Source organism: Saccopteryx leptura, chromosome 4 (genome assembly GCF_036850995.1).
Source record: "Saccopteryx leptura isolate mSacLep1 chromosome 4, mSacLep1_pri_phased_curated, whole genome shotgun sequence".
NCBI classification, from domain to species: domain Eukaryota; kingdom Metazoa; phylum Chordata; class Mammalia; order Chiroptera; family Emballonuridae; genus Saccopteryx; species Saccopteryx leptura.
In genome coordinates this window covers 122,208,715-122,225,856 of record NC_089506.1, presented here as the reverse complement: position 1 = coordinate 122,225,856, position 17,142 = coordinate 122,208,715, and the positions used below count along the sequence as shown (strand labels likewise).

The 17,142-nt window shown below is 56.5% G+C and overlaps 1 protein-coding gene across 8 annotated transcripts in view; it reads right to left on the bottom strand.

Moving 5' to 3' along the window:
* Positions 1–1,356: 1,356 nt before the first annotated feature.
* SEPTIN9 (septin 9) overlaps positions 1,357–17,142 on the bottom strand; it is a 163,758-nt gene continuing 147,972 nt past the window's right edge. For all 8 annotated transcript variants that reach the window (XM_066381330.1, XM_066381332.1, XM_066381331.1 and 5 more), the window contains 9 exons: positions 10,698–10,889; positions 8,618–8,749; positions 8,132–8,213; positions 7,735–7,872; positions 7,357–7,474; positions 6,349–6,444; positions 5,998–6,094; positions 3,596–3,647; positions 1,357–2,509 (listed from right to left, as the gene is read on the bottom strand). In XM_066381330.1, the coding sequence (XP_066237427.1) occupies positions 2,380–2,509; positions 3,596–3,647; positions 5,998–6,094; positions 6,349–6,444; positions 7,357–7,474; positions 7,735–7,872; positions 8,132–8,213; positions 8,618–8,749; positions 10,698–10,889 (1,037 nt within the window). In that variant the 3' untranslated portion in view covers positions 1,357–2,379. The remainder of the gene's footprint in view (positions 2,510–3,595; positions 3,648–5,997; positions 6,095–6,348; positions 6,445–7,356; positions 7,475–7,734; positions 7,873–8,131; positions 8,214–8,617; positions 8,750–10,697; positions 10,890–17,142) is intronic.

The following is a 17,142-nucleotide window of genomic DNA, read 5'->3' as shown; positions in this document are numbered from 1 at the left end:
GAGCCCCCTCAGTTGACTGATTTCCATCTGGCCTCATCCCAGGTGGAGCCCACCTGCCAGTGCCCTCTCCCAACATAAGCACACACAGGGCAAGGTCTGCAAAAGCCCAAGCCTGCCCGTTGGCGGTGCAAGCACAGGTCACCAGGTATCCACAGCGACTTCCTTGGGGAAGCCCCCCGGGAAATGCAGAGAAAAGCTCATAGGATTGACTCTTGAACCCCAGTCTACTTGGGGCCCAGTTCTCTCGAAATACATTAACTTGGAATAAAATCAATGTCAAACACTGACCAGTTCACAGGCTTCAATCCAATGGATTTAAATGTTAAAAATAACTTATTTCCAAGGGTATAGCGACAAGCAGCTCACAGCTCCTCCTGGAGGCAAACTCTCAAAGGCTTCTTTACCTTGAACAGGGTTTGCTGCTCACTTCTCAGTCCTCTCCTCAGTGAGAGCTTCCGAAGTCCCCAGAGGAGGGCGAACATCCCGGCGTCTTACCAGGGCCCTCGGGGTCAGGAGAAGAACCCCACTCCGCAGCCTTCCAGGTTTGCTTTTGGAACATTTATTTCAGGAAATACATTTTCAACCCTTTGTTATTTATACAAAAAGATGAATTTCTCAGGAGGCACATAGCAAAAGGCCACCGCGGAACATCCCAGTGAAACTAATTTTTTCAAAATCTGGCTACAGAGAAGGAAAGCGAGGCGTCTCGGGCAGCACGGAGCTGGCGGCCACCAGGAAGGCTGCCCACGTCCCGGCCCCGATGCAGGAGGTGGACACGTCCTTCAAAATCACGGTTTTGGCAAAAACATGGCATGTCGGCAAGTAAACTGCTCCGCTAAGGGGTACTTCCTCTGGTAGGTGGGGAACAAATGCTGGTGATGACACCCATCTGCGCACACACACAGACACGTGTGTACACACCAGGGCACACCTGCAGCCCCAAGTCTGTCTGCTCCCCATTTCTCCCACTGCTCTTCTTGTTGGCTACTATGAGCACAACTGTGTTCTGCAGCTGGGCCTGCACCCCACTGTGTCTAATCTCTCCAGGAGGCAGGAAGGAGCGCCTTGGGTTGGCTGTGCATACACAGCCGGTCCCAGCTGGCCCCTCTTGGTGGCGAGAGAGCATGAGGGGTCAGCTGGGCCTTGCTGATGTGAACTCCTGCTCTGCAGCAGCTGTGGGCTATGCAGCCTGACTCTTGACCTTTCCCTCCTTGAGGGTCCTTAAAATGGGCCCTGGGGTACCCAAGCTCGCCTGGCTGCTCAACTCCCCAAGTTGCAGCACCAGCAAGGGCCGGGCCAGGAGGGATGAGTGTGCATCTGAGGTGGCCGATGGGACTTTAATTTAACCACAGCATCTTGGGCCAAATGGTTGTCTAAACAGACAGACACACATAAGCACACTTACCCAGTCACAGCAGGTAGGGTGGGGCGGGCACCAAGGCCACTCCGGCCACTCTGAACAGCCCAGCCACAGTCCACACAGCCCTCCCCTGCCTTCGGGCACCTGCCATCACTCCCTCACTCAACTCCCCCACGAGACTCACTTGCTTGGACCTTCCCAAAATTCAGGGGGTTTGATAGGGTAGGATAGGGGTGCATCTCTTTTCTTCCTTTGAATCCTCAAATCACAGCAAGAGGGCGGACAACAGGGAAAAGACACACCTCCCTCTCTCCACCTGTCCCCATTTCCCGTCCAAGGGGACAGCCGGGGAAAGTCTGTGGGCTTGATTGGACGGCTGAGATAAAGGCACTTTCTACTCCAGAACAGGCTCACAGGTCGGTGGGCAGGTGGCAGCCAATGGGCCTCGCCCTGTCTAAGCAATTGGCAACTTGTGTCTCATGGAATTAACTATTCTCCCCTTGGGGGGAACAAGAGGTTAGAGGTGGGCTCTCTGAGTTACGTGGTCTGAGTTACAGCCCATACCACACAGGTATGGGGAGGCAGGAAGGGGCTCTAGGTCCCTCAGGCGGGCTCCATCCCCCTGGGCACAACCCCAGCATGCTCCAGGGGCGGAGACAGCCGCAGGGGTAGGGAAGGGACAGAGGGGACACCGAGAGCAGGAGGCTGCTACACCAGCCACCCAGCTGGGCCTGGGGGTGGGGTCAGCATTGATTCAGCGGGTCCTCTCCCGCCCCTCCTGGCCACAGTCCAGTTCCTCCTGGACCTCGAGGACGATCAGAGCTCCGGCCTCCAGGCCAGGCCCCCACAGTGGGTGGGCCAATAACAACCATACTCAGGGGTACTGTTATCTTGTCCTCAGCAGCGTGGCAAGGGGCAGAGAATGATGATGAATGAAGGAAATGATATAGAATAAAACGGGATGAGTGGGCGGGCTGGGGGGACAGAAGAGACTGGGGCTGGGTCCGGGGTCGGAGCAGCTACATCTCCTGGGCTCCCGGCTCCTGGTCCTCCACACCGTTGGCCATGTTGCTTTCATGCAGGCGCTTCACCCGGTAGGCCTCGAAGTGGATACTGCTGGTGATGTCCTTTATGTTCTGCATGTGCGTCCTGGGGGACACAGAGAGGTCGTGAGGTGGCAGGGCACCAGAAGCAGGCGCTCACCCTGCTGGGCCTGGCCCAGGACTCCTACCACCACCTTCCCTACCCCTAACCCCACTGCTTGGCCTCCCTAGCAGCAATTTAGGCATCCAGTCCACCAGACCTGGGCATGGAGAAAGGGCAGTCTCCATGGCATCGCAAACACTCTCAGGGCACCTGTGTTCTAACTGTCCCCCTTTCTCTGTGTCAAGCCTATGGCGAGTCCAGGGACAGGGCTAGGTGCAGACCCAGAGGAGAGCAGGGCTGGAGTGTCCTTCCTCCCGCTGAGAAGTGCTGGGCTGATGGCTAGAGGGGCTGGGAGGTAAAGCGCAGTGGGCACCTTGTCCCTGGTGGGGGGCTGGTCAGGCCTGCTAGGCCGGGCTCAGCCCTCCCTCCTCTGCCGTTCACCGGGACGGATGTGGAAAGGGGTCGGAAGGGCCTGGGGTTGGTGTCCTTTCCTCAACCGGCTTCTTCAACACATCCCCCCACCTGGAGGCCCCAAGAGACACCCGTCCCTCCTCTTGACTTCCTCCCTAATACCTACTCCTGCTGGCTGAGAAGCTGGAGCCCTGGGCACCAGGGCAGGGGTCCCCACCCTCTCCATCACCCCCCCGGCACGGTAATGAGTCTAATGAGTTAAAGATGGGCTACTCCTCGTCTGGGCTCAAGGAGATGGAGTCGAAGACTCAGCCAGGTAGAGGCGGGTCAGAGGACTCCGGCTCTGGCGCGGGAGCTGGAAGCCCGCCCCTCCCCACGCCTGGCACTGGAGACCGCCTGGGGCCTGTCTATAAGAGGCTCAGGCCACATGGATGAGATCTCGGCCCTTCATGCCCAGGTGGCTCCTACCATTAAAAAGGATTTTCACATCTTACTTTACCCCCAAGGTGTTTTACAAACTGGGCTTCTGAGGTTCTCCAGGGGAGGGCAGGCAGATGGGAAGGAAGTGCCGGCTGCTGTCCTGGACCCCACCCACTCCCCCACTGCCCACACCCCCGATTTAGGTTCCTCTGGCGGCCAAGACTGCCAGCCCCACCCCCAGCACAGCCCATCTCTCACCTGATGAGGAGGTCCCGCAAGTAAGCGAACTCACAGTGTGTGGTGTTCTCAACTGAGAAGAGGAGACAGAAGGGGCGTTAATGGTGCTCAAAGCTCCTCCCCTGGTCCTGCCATTTCCCTGCCCCCAGTAGCTCTGGTGCCAAGAGGAGCCCCAGGGGAAAGAAGGGGAACCACTGCTCCACATGTAAGCACTGGGCACCTTGCAGGCACCTGGTGCTGCAGATACCATGGTAATAGGACTGGCCCAGCTCCTGTTCTTGGGAAGATTCTGGAAGAGTGGGGAAATGGTGCAGCAACAAGGCTAAGACACAGCCAGAAAGAGAGCTACCGTGAGGGACTGATGCTTCCTGGCCTCTCTGACCCTCAGTTTCCTCATCTGGAAAATGGAAATAATAGCGCTGCCCGCCTCTCAAGCAATGAGGGTGAAACAAGCCACTTGTGTGATTTGTCACACCCACCTTCCCCAGAAAACACTTCAGGTGCTTTCCCGGGATGGCTACAGTGCCTCAGGCAGTGGGAGGAAAACAAAGAAACAGTACCGGTGGGGGGAGCACAAAAATGAGGTGAAAGCTTCAAACAACAACATGCTTGCCAGGTGAGAGCCTGGAACAATCAGTCTAAGACGGGGCACAAATTTTCTCAGGGTCCTCATGAAAGTCTGCAGGGATGCAGGACTCATCACCCCACCTGTGTCCTTAAAGTTCCATGGGGCTGCTTCTTTTACCAACCTAAATGTGACTTGGTGTGTCCAGGTCAGTTAATGGACAGGAACAGGGACATCACATGGGAGCAGGGAGCTCATTTCCCAACAATTTCCCGACAGTTTCCACTACTGGCTGGCTAGCTGGCTGGCTGGCTGGCTGGCTGGCTGGCTGGCTGGCTGGCTGCCTGCCTGCTGAGACCCGTTGACCACCAGGGGGCAGCAGAGAGCTGTCAATCACCACACTGCCCTTCCCCCACCTGTCCCCTTATCTCTTATCCCTCCAAAACACGCCTTCCGAAAAAGATTCTTGAACAGCAAGATCTCAGGAAGAAAGGAGATGAAAAAGGAGGAGCCAAGACAGAGCAAGCCTGGAGCAAAGCCCAATGGAGACAGCCTACGTAACAAGCACCTATATGGGCACCGAGGAGGGAGGCTATGCCTCTCTGCCCTCCTCTGGGGTGGAGTCTGGTGCAGGTGCCCATAGACTCCACAGCCTGGGCAGGTTTCCTGCTCCGAAGGGAGGGACAGACTCGGCAACAGGGAGCTCCGCGGATATAAGGATAATCCACATGAAACAAGCCAGCCCTCTTTGCTCTAACGCCTAGCAGTTCTCATTAGCAGTTTCTTAGAGCGTTCTGCCCTCAAAGCTCCAGTGGTGTTTGGACAGCCTCTCATTTCACTGAAATCCTGGCCCCCAACCCACTTTATGGATGGTGAAAGTGAGGCCCTGGAGGACTGAGGCATTTGCCCAAATTCAAAGTGGGTTGGGGACTTCCCTCTCTACCGAGCCTTTCAGCCAATAAATAGGAAACAAAGTGGACATTTTAATCTGTCCTCTTCCCCTCCTTCGTTCTACATACAAAGGAAGGAACAGAGAGAAGAGCAATGAGATGCCCAGATCCATGCCACCTAGGGTGTTACCACCTGTGGTGGGTGGAATTGTGTCCCCAAAACTAAATCCAACCCTCAACCCTCAGTACTTGTGGATAGGGAGTTACGTATTTGGAAAAAGAAAGGTGGGCCCTAAAACCAATGACAAATATCTTCATACAAAGAGGGTAAGACAGACATGCAGGAGGCTGATGGTGGAGCAGCGTGCAGGGATGCATCCACAAGCCAAGGATACCAAGAATGGCCCGCAGCCACCAGGAAAAAGGCCTGGAAGATTCTCCCTCAGTCACCAGAAGAAACCGACCCTGCTGACACCTTGATTATAGACTTTTGGCCTCCAAGACTGAGAGGATACATTTCTATTTTAAGCCACCAAGTCTGTGCTAATTTGTTATAACACAGAGGTGTGGAGGTTCAATGGGGGCCATGTGGTTCTCAGAGCTGGACAGAGCTACAGCCCAGCCCTATCCTAAGTCCAGAGAGGTGGCTCAATTTGTCCAGGGTCACACAGCATGCCTGTGAAACACCAGCGCCCAGGCCCGGAACTGGGCAGCACCCATGTAGACCCTACCTCCCTGGGTATTTCCCCGCGCTTGCGAGACCCAGGTGCAAGCACAGCTCTGTCAGGTAACGGCTGTGGCTCCTGGACGAGCTGTTTCCCCCAGGGGCCCCTCCTGGTGGCTGGGTGGAGGCCACACAAGGGATGAGCTCTGGAGTGTCCAGCTCAGGCTGGGCAGCTCCCGGTAGGCAGGGGTGGCTTTACTCTGCTGGTCTGTCCGGCGGCCTCAGACCCCAACTGGGTGGTTACCTTCGATGGTGCCCCATTTGGTTTTCCTGCCAAGAATCCGCTTCCCATTCACTTGGTACTCGTGATCACTGCCTACCACAGCAAACGGGATCATCTCCTGGGGGAGGGGCAGGTGGCATGGGTCACATGTGGGCTGCTGGGAGGAGCTGCCCTGTGCTTGGGGCCCCAAAACTGAGACCTTTGGCCCGAGAGGCCCACGGTGGACACTAAGGCTCCCACCCCTGCCCACCCAGAAGGCATGTTCTCATGGCTTGAGGCCATCCATGCCCATTTTCCTTAGCCCCCTGGATGGGGCAGGAAGACCCCCCCACACACCCTCCAGCGGGAACAGCACCCAGGCAGGCCACTCACTCGAAACTTCTCATTCACCAGCCGGTCCTCTGCATCCTCGTCAAACTCCTTCTGGGGGTACACGTCGATGCCATTGGAGAGCAGGTCGGCGGTGATCTGTAGATCCAGAGGGCAGAGATGTGGACACCGTCCACGTGGCAAGCTGGACCAACAGTATCTGCCCTTGCCATGACCTCTACAGTGTCAGTGTCCCCAGGCTCGGGGTCAAGAGCGGGCCCTGAGGGGCTGGTGACCTTGATATTCTCCAGCTCTTGTGTCTCCCAAGTGAAGAGGGGCCAGGAGACTTGCAGCTGCCTGAGGGACCTGGATAACTGTCCCCAGTGCCTCCTTGTCTGTCCTCTCCAGCTCATCACACTCAGGTGCCAAGTCCTCCCTCTCTGAGCTTTGCCTAGAATCCCTCCCTCACTGCAATCCCAAATGCCTGTTCGGGCTCCTCCTGCAGCCCAGCGTGCACATGTCACCACCCTCTGCAGTGACATTTGCCCAACACAGATGTTCCATCGATATATCCCCAAACTACCACCATTTCCACCCTGAGCACAGACCCCCACCAGCGCAGCACAGGGGCCTTCTGATCCCCTTTTCCTCCACAGACACACCCATTGCAAGGGGACTGTTCTTCCCTAGTCATGCCAGAAAATCCTAGGCACCTGCGCCCAAGTGGGGAGGCTGAGCTTGGGAGCTGAGCGAGTGCCCTCACTCATGCCCACTGGGGCAGAGGTTCTGCTGGGGCCCAGCACCTGGGCTTTTGAGTTCCCAGGTTGTCCTGATGTGAGGCCCTGTTAGGAAGAAGCTGCCTACGGTTGCCCTCCTGCTCAGACACTCCACCCCCCACAGCAGGTGCCGAGACCACAGCAGAGAAGGAAGAGGTGGTCCCCTGCCCCCTGGGTGGAGACCACCCCTTTCCGACTTTATCTTCCATCTAAGAAAACCTGGCAGGCCAACCTCATTGGCCTCGCTCCCACCGAGGGGTTGAGGCCAGGCAGCCGAGTGGAGGTGGAGCCCTACCCGCTGTTTGAAGTAGACCCTCTCCTCTAGGGTCAGCGTGTCGGCCTTGGCGATGACCGGAACGATGTTGACCACTTTGCTTAGGCGCTTCATGAACTCGATGTCCAGGGGCCTGAGGCTGGAATGGAAAACATGGATGAGAGAGTGGCCAGTGGAACTGGGACAGGAATGAGGGAGAGTCACCCATCTCCAGCCGGGATGCTGCTGAGGGCACATACCAGCTGGCTCGGTCCTCACTCTCCACACCCACGCTGAAGGAGAGGGCAGGATGACACAGTGTGGATCGCAGGGTCACCGTCCACCCGACAGCGGCTGACTATGGCCCCCACCTGGCCCCCTGCGCCCAGCCCTGGGACATGGCCATGCAAGGGTACATACGAGTGTCCTGTGGCCGGGATGAAGTACAGGCAGCAGTGGACACGTGTGTCGGGGATGCGCTTCTTCCTGTTGATGTTGACCTCCTCCTGCAGGTACTTCTCATACTGGTCATTGATGAACTTCATGATGGGCTGCCAGCTGTGCAGGGAGACTGGTCAGTCTGCCTGTGGGGCCCCCACTGCAGCTCGGGGCAGCTCCCCGGACCCCACAGCAGGCCACCCATTCCCAGCACACGTGCCAGAGTGCATGACATTCTGAGCAGGGACCACAACCTCATCCTAGACCTTGACCTCGGGGGGGGGGGGGGGGCAAGATTCCGGGCTGCTCTGTTTTGCTCCAGAATCTGGGGTGCCCATGAGTAATCTTCGCCACATCTGCAGGGCCCTGGAGCCCTCACCAGTTCTCATTGTTGATGTGGTCCCCGAAGCCTGGCGTGTCGATGACTGTCAGCTTCATGCGGACACCCTTCTCCTCGATATCTGCACAGATCACAGCATCCACCAAGCTCAGGGGGAGGGCGAGGCCCCTGACACAGCCAGCGGGCCAGGCCCTGCTACAAACAGTCCCCGCTGCCTGGTCAGGCCCGCCCAGTGAGTACACCTCACAGTGACCAGCAATGACACCCCCGGTCACACCAGGGGTGTGAAAGCCTCAACCAGGCAGAAGTCCAGCAGGGGCTGATGACACTTATCCATGGCGACCTCACCTATGATTTCCAGTCTGACTGGGGCTACAGGGGTCTTGGAGGCGGACCCCTCACCCCTGCTCGAGTCAACATGGCCAGAGGAATTGCTGCAAGTCCCCTGCTTGGGGCCCTGGAGTCCTGAATCAGCACCCCCGCACCCAGCTTCATGTAAGAAGGAGGCGTGAGCCCGGGTCTGACCGTGTGTGATGGACTTGATCTCAATGGTCTTGGGGATGCGCTCCTCTGAGGTGGGCTGCTGCACGGACTTCCGGCTGATTTTGGATTTGAAGAGGGTGTTGATCAAGGTGGACTTCCCCAAGCCGCTCTGCCCTGAGGAGAGAATGGGCCATCGGAGGGGTTCGGCAGGGCTCCTGCCTGGGGTTCACAAGCCCTGTGACTCAGCGATGTCCGGGCATTACCCCCCCCCCAGCACCCATCAGTGGGGGCTCTGGGTCAGGAAGACTGGCAGCAATCAAGTTCCCACAGCACATGGCTGGATCCCACCTTCTGACCACAGGGGGTCCAACCACCCTGTGCAGGCCCCAAGGCACCCTCCCTAGAGGGGCCAAAACACAGAGCAGGATGGGGGAGGTAGAGCAGGGGCTGGCTCCTCAGGACAAACCAAATCCACATGAGGTTCAAAGGAAAAGCTCTGCCTAGAGCTCGCCACCCCAAGACACTGGAGGGAGGGTCTGTCCCCCCATGGAGGGAAGTCTGAGGCCAGACCACCTACACTGCTGGGTTCTGGTCCAAAGACCCAGGAGCTGGCCTCCCAGCCTTCGGGGTCATCTATGTTAAAACACTGGCATGCTCAACAAGCGTAGCCTGCAGCCCTGGGACTGCCAGCCTCAGTGAAGTCACTGAGTCACTTCTTCCTGGCACAAGAGGCCTGATTGGGGCCCCCAGATGGTGGGCAGCTGTGCTTGCTGCCAGAGGCAGGGACAGCAACTGGTCAGTGCCACAGCAACAGACCCTGCAGCTGAGGGGCAGACTGTCCAGCAAACCTCCCAGCATACCACCCTCTCGTGGTTCCAAGGTAGCCTCTGAGCCTTAGCATTCCTGGCCTGGCTGTGTGCCCATGCCAAGTCCCCTCCCACAGCAGGAGGGGAGAGGGCCCAGCTGAGAATGGAAGGTCCCTCCTGCTCTGTGTCTTCCCAGATCTAGGCTCTGCCTCGCTGCTGCTCACCAGTAGGTCCCGCTCAGGCAGCTCTGCTGTGTGCCAGGCACCGTCCTAGTGCATCAACTTAACCTCACAACCAAGCATCCTCATTATCCCACTTGACATGGGAAACCGAGGCACCGGGCCCTCAGTGGGGATGAGAACCCAGCGGCCTGGCTTCAAGGCCCAGCCATTTCACCTTGGGGTTAATAGTGGGAATGGCTGTGGACATTTATAAGATGCCTACTGTGTACCAGGCATACCTTAGCACTGTTCACACGTGCCCATGCACAGGTTCACGCAGGCCCCCACAGATGCACCCAACTGCAGACTCGAAGCCCCATTGCTCTACCCTTCTCTGCACTGAGTTGCCTGATGCTGTGCTCACTAACACGTTGCTAAAAACTTAAGTTAGGCTGATTTTCCAACGGCTTATGGAAGATAGGAGGCTGGTGTTGGGAGTCCCTGGCCCCGCTGTTTAGCAGCTTAGCAGCCTGGGACTAACCCTCCCTGTCTCTCCCTTCTACCCCGCTCTGCCCACCTGTTTGTGTCCTGGCCAAGCTGAGGCCAAGAGCTACATCAAATGTTCTAGCGACGGCCCCTTATGTCTGGGAGCAGCCACTGGGATATGTCAAAGTGTATCCCATTATTGCTATTATTTGTATCACCATTACCATCGCTTCTGCAACTTCTCAAGGACCCATGACCACCCTGCTGTCCTGGGGCTGCCCAGAAGCCTACCCAGCCAGACTTGCTGACCGTGGGGGTCAGCCCTGCACAGGACTAGAAGGTCAAGGTCCAAGTGGTAGCAAGGGGGACGCTTCAGCAGAAACTAAGTGGGGAAGGCCACTGGTCAGGGAGCCACAGTTTACAGAGCACCTGCCCAGCCAGCGCTGTCCCTTCCTGAGCTCTCCCAGGGGCTCTGAACGGAGGGGCAGCAGCTGCTCCAAGGAGCTGGGGCCCTCAGGCAGGCACACAGATGCCCGCACAATGCCACCTACAACCTACCCTGCAGGCCAAGGGTGCCACCCCTTGTTGGGGAAGACTGGGCCCAGGGCGTGATGCTGGCCCACAGAGCCAGCCCCTGCATTACTGAGTGGCCCCTGGGGCAGGACTCACCAACAACCATGATGTTGAACTCGAAGCCCTGCTTCATGGCCTTCCTGCGCATCTGCTCCAGGATGGAGTCGATCCCCACATAGCCAAAGTCCACGGGGGCCTTCTCATTCCGCGGCGCGGGGGCCTGCTTGAGCCCGGCATCTCTGGGGGTGTCGGCCATGTCGCCAGCGCAGCTGGGGGCTGCCTCAGTGGCTGCGGGAAGAACCGTGGTGTTAGGGGTGACGGGGTCATCCGCAGGCGCCCGCCAAACTCCTACATCCTCAGGTAGCGCTAACGATCAGACCCATTTCTCAGATGGGGAAACTGAGACTCAGCTGCCCAAGAGATCCCCAAGGAATGCCTGGAGCTGAAGCCCCTTGCCATGTAAAAGGCACCCCAGACTCTCAGACCTGTCTGCTCTTTAGTCTCTGTCTCCACTGACCCGCCCCTCCCTTGGCTCTGGGGCAGGCTGACCTCTGACCCTCCCATCTCCTCATCGCCTGAGCTCCCGCCTGGAGAACTGCTCAGAGGAGGGCAGTGCCTGGGGTGACGGCGGGCTTCTACATCTCCGCACCTGCTTCTAAGAAGCCCACCACCTGCTGCAGCCTGACGACCTCGGGGCCCCGCAGGTCAGATGGCCTGAGCCAGGACAATGGAGAAGATGGCCTTGTGAAAACGGAGTGCAGAGACCAGCACTTGTCCATCCTGCCACTCCTGCGTGAGGCATGTCCAGTCCCAGGTGTTGCCGACAGCCCTGGGACCGGTGGGAATGCCCGCTGGGCTCTTTGGAGGCAGGAGTGCCTAGATGCTCCCCTGGCCCAGCCTGGCCCCCACGCCCCAGACTGGATCCAGGTGGCTGCCCTCTCTCTGACCCATGCCTACAGGTCAGGATGAGGTTCAAGTCAGTGGCCGGGCACAGGTGGGGCTGAGCTCAAAATAACTGTGGTCTACAGGTCAGAACCTCCTTCCACCTCAGCCCCTCCCCTGGCTGCCCTCAAGCCCACACGCCCAGGTCAGAGGCTCAGGGGTGGTGGTAGGGACTTGCCCAGGTGCCCACTGGGACCTGAGGTACACCCATCCAGCTGGTCTGGTCTAGCCACTCAGACAGTTCAGGTTCCCCCCAAAGCCCCCCTAAACACACACCTTTTTTGGCCAGCCTCTCAGCTGCCCCCCTGGGGCCAGACTCTTCCTACTCCCTGCCGGCTTGCTGATAACTTCCAGCTCCATCCTACTTCCCAGAGGGTCACAGTCTCTTCTGCTGCACCCAGAGCTTGGGGTGACTACGCAGCATATCCTGGCACCCTCAGGGAGGGGCTGGTGGTTTCCTGGGCATCGGCCCTGGTGGCCCTCTGCCAGGGTAGGCAAGGAGCTCCCAACCATGCCCTCTGGACCACCCACTCCTGGCCCAGCCCCAGGAAGCCCAGGACATGGGGTGCCGGGTCAGAAGGTCACTGACAAGTTTTCAGTAAACTGAGTTTCCACTTCCTGGGGAAATAACCAACACGCCCCCAGGGCCCCATTGACTCCCAGCAGCTGAGTCTCCACGGCCCCACTGCCTGACATCCTACGCTCCTGAGACAGCACCCTTCCCCTCCGCCCAGTCTGCACAGGAGTTACTGGCCCCCCTTTCACAAGAATTCCTACTTCAGAGAACTGCGGGGATGGGAAACTATCATAAAGCATATAAAGAGCCAGGGAGCCCCAAGGGATGCATGCTGCTCCCCTAGGCTGGGGGAGGCGAAGGACTGGGAGAGGGACGACTCCACACCCAGAACCCAGGAGGAAGAGGAGGAGGAAGAGGAGAAGGACCACCACCTGCCAGCCAGTGGGACCTCCTCCCGGCACAACCTGGCCCAGAAGGCACTGGCCTCTGCTCCCTTTTCAGAAACCCTTTCCCTGGGCCCAGCATCTTTACATAAACAAAGATAAGAGCGGCATCTGCACTGTAGCTTTGGGGTTGCTTCCTGGAGACAGATATGTCCCTGACTTAGAGGGGCAGCAGCTCAGCCCCACCCACGTGACTGAAAATTGCTTCCATCTGCAGGCAGGCCTGGGAGCCACTCTCCCCCCACCCCCTCCCCAGCAGTACTGAACCCCTCTCACTTCCCTGCACGTCCCAGGGAGCAGCCACTCCAGCTGGCCCCACCAAAGGCACGGACATCCACAACAGAAACCCAAACCAAACCAAACATCCTGCCTGCTAGGGCTCTGCTAGGGAAATGATAAAAACTCAACAAGCCCATCCTCCTACACAGGTGAGGGGTCTGCCCCGCCTCACTGGGAGCCCCTGGTGGGCACCTTCTATTCTGCCCACCCACCTGGCCCTCAGGCACAGTCACACAAGGCCAGCTTCAGGGTCTGTCCTCAGCACCCCCATGTGAAAAGCGAAGCCCAGCAAGCAGACTGTCCAGACGCCTTCTGTAAACCCCTCTCCCATGGAAAGACACCAGTGCCTGGTCCCAGGGCCCCCAGGAGCTCCAGCGAGAAGGGATGGTTGAGAATGGCTACCCAGCACCATCCAAAAGTGTGCCTTCTATAATGGAAAAGCTGCCCCCTGATTTTTTGTTTGTTTCACACCCAGATTTCATCACTGTCCACATGTGACTTTTTTTTTTTTGTATTTTTCTGAAGCTGGAAACGGGGAGAGACAGTCAGACAGACTTCCGCATGCACACAACCGGGATCCACCCAGCACGTCCACCAGGGGGCGATGCTCTGCCCCTCCAGGGCGTCGCTCTGTCGCGACCAGAGCCACTTCAGCGCCTGGGGCAGAGGCCAAGGAGCCATCCCCAGCGCCCGGGCCATCTTTGCTCCAATGGAGCCTTAGTTGCGGGAGGGGAAGAGAGAGACAGAGAGGAAGGAGAGGGGGAGGGGTGGAGGAGCAGATGGGCGCTTCTCCTGTGTGCCCTGGCCGGGAATCAAACCCGGGACCTCTGCACGCCAGGTCGACGCTCTACCACTGAGCCAACCGGCCAGGGCACATGTGACTTTTTAAAAAATTGTGGTAAAATACACATAACGTAAAAGTGACCATCTTACCCATGTTTAAGTGTCCTATTCGGTGGCATTAGGTACATTCACACTGTCATGCGATCATATCCACCATCCCCTCCTAATCTTTTTCATCATCTCAAACACAAACTCTGTCCCCCACTAAACACGGACTTCCTCATCCTCCTCCCCCTGACAACCTCCCTTCCACTTCCTGTCTGTGAATTTGACTATCTAGGTGCCTCACATAAGTAGAATCATACAGTATTTGTCCTTTTCCACCTAACTTATTTCACTGAGCCCAATGTCCTCCACATCCACCCATGCTGTTGCAGGTGTCAGATTCCTTCCTAGGTCAGAGCACACTTTTTTTTACCTGTTTACCCACTGGGCTGCTTCTACATCTGGGCTCCCCTGAGCCACGCTGCTATGAAATGGGTACGCACATGTTCCCGAGACCCTTTCTTTCGGGTACAAACCCAGAAGTGGAATCACTGGGTCACACGGTCACAGCACCTTCAATTTTCTGAGGAACCACCCCAACATGAGACCTTCACATTCAGTCCTGTGATGTCTGACTAATATCCGTGTTCCCCCTACAGACTGTGAGCTCCGGGGCGGGGCGGGGGGGTGACCTCTGCGAATCCCTGCAGGACCTCCAGAGCCCTATGGCGAGGGGATACTCCATAAATACTCGTGGAATCAATGGGACCCTGAGTTTCTCCCAGGGGTAGTGGGCCAGGGAGAAGCGCTTGCCACTCCAGCTGGTCCCCAGTGCCCTTCTCCTGACCTGTGTCTCATCCACCTTCCCCAGCAACTCCTGCCTGGGGGGGGGGGGGGGGGGGGTCACACTCCTTCCCATTGCCCTGTCACCTGATTTTGGGGGGTGGGGGGGAGTTTCACACCCAAATTGCATCAAGTGCTATTAATAGGAAAGGGAAGTTTCTAACAGAAAAATAAAAGGTTTCACATTTGCTTCAATCTGCAGGCAGGCCTGGGAGCCACTCTCCCCCCACCCCTGAGCCTTAGTTGCAGGAGGGGAAGAGATTGTAATGTAAAGAGCCAGAAGCAGCCCAGGTTTTTTAAGTGGACAACTCAAGCTCAGAGAAGTAACTAATCCAAGGTCACACAGACCCACCTGCCTCTTTTCACTGCTCCTGGAAGCTATGAATCCAGCTGGGGAAAACCCTTGAGAAGGGGGATCAGGAGAGAGGACAGGCTGCCACACCCCTACCCCTCCCTCCTCTCCCGAAGGGTGCCAGGTTCGCCTCAGCTCTGCTCCCCTGGGGTCAGCCATTCTCTCCCAGGCTGCCAGGCCCAGAGGGTATCCCTGCCTGCCATGCCACCACGCACCTCCATGGAAGGATGGCCCAACTGACCATCCAGGCTGGAGGACCTTACTTACCAGCTTACACCTTCCTTCTACCTATTTTCTTTATTGTAGTAACAGACACGTAAGGTAAAATTCTGACCATATTTAAGTTGGATTCGGTGTCATGAACTAAACTTAAAACAGTGTGGGACCATCCCCACGACCCATTTCCAGAACTTCTCATCACCCTGGAACAGCAGCTCTAGGCCCATTAAACACTAACCACCTCCGGCCGGAGACTCTGTTCTGCTTTCTGTCTCTGAGTTTGGCTACTAGAAGTACAGTCATCCCTCACCATAATGCAGTTCACTTTTCGTAGTCTCACTGTATCACAAATTTTTAAATTGTATATATCTAATTTAGTATCGTGGATTTTTCACAATATTGCAGGATTTTGTGGGATATAGGTATTTTTATATATTTATTATTTTAATTATTTTTGTGGTAAAATAAGCATTTTCTAGCCTAAAAAATGGAAAACAATATAAAAAGAGTGTGGGGAGGGTTTATAAAGCCTTAAAATATATATATAAATAATAAAATAAATATCAGGTCACTACTTGGCAGATTTTTGCCTATTGCAGGGTTTCTGGAACCTGACCCCGCAATGGACAGGGACCACGTGCCCACATCAGTGAAATAACACATACTTGTCCTTTTGTTTCATACTTCACTGAGCTAGTGTTCTCAAGGTCCATCCATGTTGTAGTGTGTGTCCACATTTCCTGCCTTTTTAAAGGCTGTATAATGTTCCACTGCAGAAACAGACCACATTTTGTTTACCCATTATCTGTTGACGGACACATGAGTTGGTTCCACCTTTGGGCTGTTATGTATAATGCTGCTACAAACATGGGTGCATGCATATCTGTCTGAGTCCCTGCTTTCCAGCCTAATTAACAGAACCCCGCAGATTCTCAGAAAGGCTGTGGTCTGAACCATAATGGACACAGTCCTACTACAGTCAAAACCCAAGTGCTGCAATTCTCTGCACCCTGTCCAGGCTTCATGGCTAACAGGGGCCATGCCTGCACTGCCAACCTGGGAAAACTGCCTTGCAGTTCCTGACCTACCCTCCCCCTCCTACCCTGCAGGCTCCTGGGGCTGTGGCTTGCTCATGTTGTCACCAACTCCTAGCCCAGGGAGTGGCACAAAGTAGCTACCTAAAGAAATATCTAAAATGCCCCCCAGAGAATGAATGGGTAAACAATACGTGGTATATCTACTAGATCTATACAATGGAACATAGCTCTGCCACAGAAAGCAGTGGAGTTCCGACTAGTGCCACATCACAGATGAACTTTGGAAACATCGTGTGAGGTAAAAGAAGCCAGCCATGAAAAGCCACATACTGTGTGATTCCATTGATGTGAAATGTCCAGAACAGGCAAATCTGTAAGGACAGAGAGCAGACTAGTGCTTGCCAGGGGCCAGGGAGAGGGGAAGTGGCTGCTTCATGCGTATGGGATTTCCTTTTGGGGTGATGAAAATGCACTGGAGCCTGACCAGGTGGTGGCGCAGTGGATAGAGCCTCGGACTAGGATGCAGAGGACCCAGGTTCAAAACCCCGAGGTTGCCAGCTTGAGCGCAGGCTCATCTGGGCACAGCCTGAGCCAGTGCTGTCTGAGGACTTCTGCACCGAAGGACATTCTCCCCCCAATCCAAGGCCTGCCAAGGATGATGAGATTGGACTGCTGTCTGTGGCTCGCTGGGACCAGGCTGTGGGGTGCATATCTGGCTTGGAGGAAGCCCCAGAAAGGAGCCAGCTACTGGGGGATGCCTCTCGGGAAGCTCACAGCTCAACACAGCCCTGGGAAGCTGCAGAGATGGCTCGGCACAGCAGGCTTGCGAGGTCAGACTGGGAAATCCACACCCGGGGCCACCCTTCTCTGCCAGCCCTGTCCCTCCCTGTCCTCATCCCAGAAACATCCCTGAAAGTCCAATCCTTGCAAACCAGCCTCGTCTGCTAAATGCACTCTAAGCAGGGAAGGGCATGTGGTGACACTGTCACAGCAAGGCCCACACCCCAGGATGAAGCCCGCAGAGTAAAACCAATGCCATTCTCCATTTCTCACCCCAACCTTCCCCATGCCCAGCTCTTCA